The following is a 4,380-nucleotide window of genomic DNA, read 5'->3' as shown; positions in this document are numbered from 1 at the left end:
GGGGGGGGGGTGTTTAAAGGGAAGTAATGCCTAGCCCTGTGGGATACCCAGCTGCCAGCAGCAAGCCTGTGTGCATTCACCTCACCTAATGTGTTTGCATTATGAATGTTTGCAGACCTTCTCCCACACTGGCATTTCCACATCTGTAATCACCACTTTGCAGTATTGTGGTGCCCTCAGCTTTGCTGCCACTGGGAAGCAGGGCTGTGGGTGCTGGGCCCATGTTTCAATGGGGGCACACCTGCTACTGTGGACAGTAAGGATGGCAACCAGGGGGGCTTGCGCCTCTTCTGCAAGGGAAGTCCAGAGGCACCTCCCCACAGCACTCCTGTCCTTGATAACCCATAAGACATCCATTCATCCATCCACCCATCCATCCATGCCTACCTCCCTCCTTCCCTCTCCAGGCCCAAGCTGTAATCCTGCCCGCTTCAAGTGTCAGCCCTTACATCTGTCAAAGACCATAGATGGTGGTGTAACTCCTTCAGCTTCCAAAACCAGCTTTTTTGGCTTTTCTGTCTGTCTGCCACTGGGAGTGATGTGGGGCAAGAAGCCAGCAGGCGATTGCACAGATCTGGCTAAAATGTTTCTGGACCTTGGTCTTGGAGTGGAGAGCCATAGGACAGGGAGCAAGCCAGCCTCTCTCATTGCCTCTTTAAATGTTTACTTTTCACTTCCTCTTCAGCTGAGACAGAATCTGAATTTGACACTATAAGCTCCAGATAGAACTCTCTTAATCCCCAAAACATTTCACAGGGACAAAACAGAGTAATATGGAAGTGGATGAGGGTCATGACATTAATTTTCCTGCCGTGAGATATATCTGAACGTACCCCCTCTCCCCCACTGACAACTGGTAGCTCTTCAATTTAAGCAAACAAGTTTGTGAAGCTCCGCTCAATGCCTGTAAGACAAGCAGTTATGGGAAGCCAGGATCCAGTGTGAGTTTTGGCTTTAAGAGTTGTAAATTTAAAAATGTTATTGTTTTTACAGCAAATAAGAAAATCGACAATACCCAACCCAATGAGCTGCAACACTGCAAATACAACTTATCCAACATAGCCGTCAAGTCAACATGACAGACAGCTGAAATGAAACAGAGGACGAGGCTGTCTCTAGAAATCAGACTCACCTTGTGACAAATGTAAGAAACCTTTCTAGCAGGAAGGAAAATGGTATAATCATTAAATGCATTTAGACAGAGATTTATTGGGTATATAAGATACAATTACTGTTGAACGATGTGTGGGAGAGCTTGCAGAGACTTAATGCAATGAAATGGAAAGATGTCACATTCATATAATATATCCATGAGGAAGCAGAAGCAGCACAGTATTATTGCTGTTTAAACTTTGGCTTAACAGTGTCTTCTGCATTCCCTAGGGATGCCTCTGGGGTTGTGCTCTGAAGCTATCTGCCCACACATAATGCAGTTCATTCATTGTGGAGGAAGTAAATGCATGTAAATGTGTTTGCTGTGCTGGACGCATGGGGCTGAACTCTGAAATAACTTGCCTGTGCCCTAAACTTGCACCTTTGTGCTTTGTTGCAAGATGGCGTGTGGGCAGCTGGCATGTGAGCCCTGAGGCTGGGCAGTGAGGAGCCATCAGCCACCACCATCCCTGCTCCAGGCACTCCGGGGTGCCCCGCTAGCTGGGGTGCAGTGTCACATGCAATGCACAGCCTCCTTCAAAAAGCACAGCAAAACATCTGCATTAAGCGTTAGAACAGCATCCAAACATGCAGCTCTTTCGCAATGACAGGAAAGTGAAAATTATGAATACAACATGTTCTAGGCACACAGCTGTGTCATGACAGAGTAGAAAAAATGTAGCAACTACCACTGTCTCTGGAGAAAACGAAGCACTTCATCTGTAGTCTTAAAATCTATTGCTTCCCAAAATCTTTGATGAGATGATATTTATGTGGCATGCAACTATTTAGGGTCTTCACTTGCAGGGGAACATGGTAGGTTTTCTTTGCAGATGTTGAGCAGCATTACTCTATTGTTTGACTTGCTCTGGTAAGTGCTTTAAGGAGTTTTACACATAACGAAATAGATCTCGTGACCCTCATGCTGCTAGCATCTTACCCTGCAAACACCTTCATTGACCGCAGCAAGGCTTCTTCTAAAGTAAGGGCAGTGCAATTTGGCTCTCTATACAAATCTCTATTGTTGTGAACTCCAGGGTTTTAAAGCATCATGAATCCCATTTTATCATAAAGTGCTGGATGCCCTTGTTTTACTGTATTAACTGTCTCCTTTTAGATGAGTATGGTGTGCAGAATTTGTTCTTCAAAGTGCTTGTGTTTCTTTGGAAGAGGATTCCTCCATGTGCAATTCAGTATGCAGTAAATATGTTTGACAAAGTTCTATTTAAGAATGTACTTTCAGACCCAGATAGACTTTGTAATGTAATCAACATGTTTAATAGTAAAAAGACTTGTTTTTCTTTCAAATCTGTGGTAATAGACTGCCGCAGTTCGGAACATGTGGGCTTTTATTAGGGAAATAATACAACCCAAGGGAGTTGTTTTCAAGGACAAGTCTAGGAAAAAAGACTTTAGAGTATGATACTAAATGTGCTATATTAACTGGGGAGAGCCCTGTGGACACCACTGGCTCTCAGCCTGGGATTTGGCAGTCTTTCATCTGATTTTATTTTCATCTTCATCCCCTGCATGAATTCAAAGAGAGCCTTCTTTCATCCACTGGAACACCTAAAAAAGAAATTACCCAGAAGAGTCAGGAATGTTTATTCCTTCATCTCTGAGTCCAGCATGGATCTGAACTACAAGACAACTAGCCGCTTTTCTAGCTACTAGCTACTTTTCTGCTGAGATTTGATACTTTGCAGGTAACTCTCTCTAGGATGAACTGGAAACACAAACGAGTAATGAAAACAGATAGGAAAGTTCTTAATGTCGGGCTACCGACTAGCTAATTGAGCTGCAAGAGTACCCAGAGCAGACTTCATGCTGAAGGCAGGAGCAGATTTTATCCATTCCCAAGCAGGGTGGGAAATTACGTCATTGTCCATTGCTAAGACGGCACTTCAGTTAAGCAAGACCCTTTTAAGGCATACCATTGAAACAAAAAATCTGCCATTTGAAAAAATGTCAGAGGTTCGTGTGGAATGAACAGGGTGGATTCAGCATGAGGGTCTGTTGAAAGCCTCTGAATAATTACTGAGGAATGTTCACAGGTTTTCCTTGGGTCGCAGAGCAGGTGACAGCTCTGAGGACTTGTTCTGGTGTGTTGGGACACTGGTAACACATGGCCCAGTGAATCAAGATAGATGCGGTTGGAGACACATGAAGAATTGAGAGGTTGTTCCCAGAGCTCCCTCCTGCTATGGACCCTGTCATAAATCTTTGCTGTGTTCATGTTGCCACCTGTACCTGTCCCATAATTTTTGTCATAACATTACTGCATGTTAGACGAGCTGAAAATATAACAGTAAATTACATTTAACATCCTCTCTGAACAGCTCATAATAAGGTAGCGTAATGCTGGCAGTTAACATCTACAGCTGTCGTACAGAGCATTTCCTTTGCCCTTGCTCCGTTTGTGTCTCCAAGCTCTTTACAGACCCAATATTTAATGATAGCACAAAGAGGAAATCTGTCTTCAGCTTTACTGGGGCCTTAAACCCTCCCTGTCACTGGTTCAAAAAGAAAAATACTCCAAAGAAGCAGTGGAACTAAGTCAGAGGACAGCAGGGCGAAGGGAGAACTATGTGTTCTCTTTCACGCGGTGACCAAAAGAAGTCACTAATCACTTTCCTCTTCACGGGGGTGATATGACTCCCCAGAGAAGCAGGCTGTTGTAGATCACCCTTGTGTTGGCTCTTCATTTAGTGGCTCTGCAGCCTCCAGTCTTTGTTCTCTGCCTGGCATGAAGCATTCACCTGCTCTGTAAACAAATTCATCCCGTTTCTACTGATGGAGGAAGTTGCTGTTCAGCCACACCATGGCAAAACATGCTTTATTTCCTTATGTGATCTCACATAACAGCACATACCGCTCTAAAGGCTGAATGTGCTTGCAGGCATTTGTTTAGCACAAAGCTTATGCTGCAGAAGCACAGAGATTTTGCAATAAAGGGATTGTGCTTTCTGTGGTTGGGAAATACTGAAAGGCAAATTAAGAACCCCTGTCCTGAAGCCATTTTGCCAGAGTGCTCTCTTGCTGTAGGCAATGCCTCATTTCCTTGTTAGCCTCTTCAAGAAAGCTAAATGCTCCAATTAAACTATTATATGCTGGTCCCTGTGTTAGAAACCTCAATCCCATTAGATTTTTCACCATCCATGAAAGTCTCTTAAATGCTCCATGATTCATCACAGTTTTCTGCTTTTGCAGCCCACGTGGCAGCAAGAG

The 4,380-nt window shown here is 44.0% G+C and overlaps 1 protein-coding gene across 1 annotated transcript in view; it reads left to right on the top strand.

Annotated features, from left to right (window-relative positions):
* AGTR2 (angiotensin II receptor, type 2) overlaps nt 1-1,878 on the top strand; it is a 7,373-nt gene extending 5,495 nt beyond the window's left edge. Inside the window, exon 3 of the mRNA XM_009578074.1 lies at nt 1,819-1,878. Within this exon, the coding sequence (XP_009576369.1) occupies nt 1,819-1,878 (60 nt within the window). The remainder of the gene's footprint in view (nt 1-1,818) is intronic.
* Nucleotides 1,879-4,380: the final 2,502 nt, after the last annotated feature.

The sequence above is a fragment of the Fulmarus glacialis genome, unplaced genomic scaffold (assembly GCF_000690835.1).
Source record: "Fulmarus glacialis isolate BGI_N327 unplaced genomic scaffold, ASM69083v1 scaffold39865, whole genome shotgun sequence".
Taxonomy (NCBI): Eukaryota; Metazoa; Chordata; class Aves; order Procellariiformes; family Procellariidae; genus Fulmarus; species Fulmarus glacialis.
The sequence above is the reverse complement of the archived record's forward strand: the minus strand, read 5'-3'. Positions and strand labels throughout refer to the sequence as shown.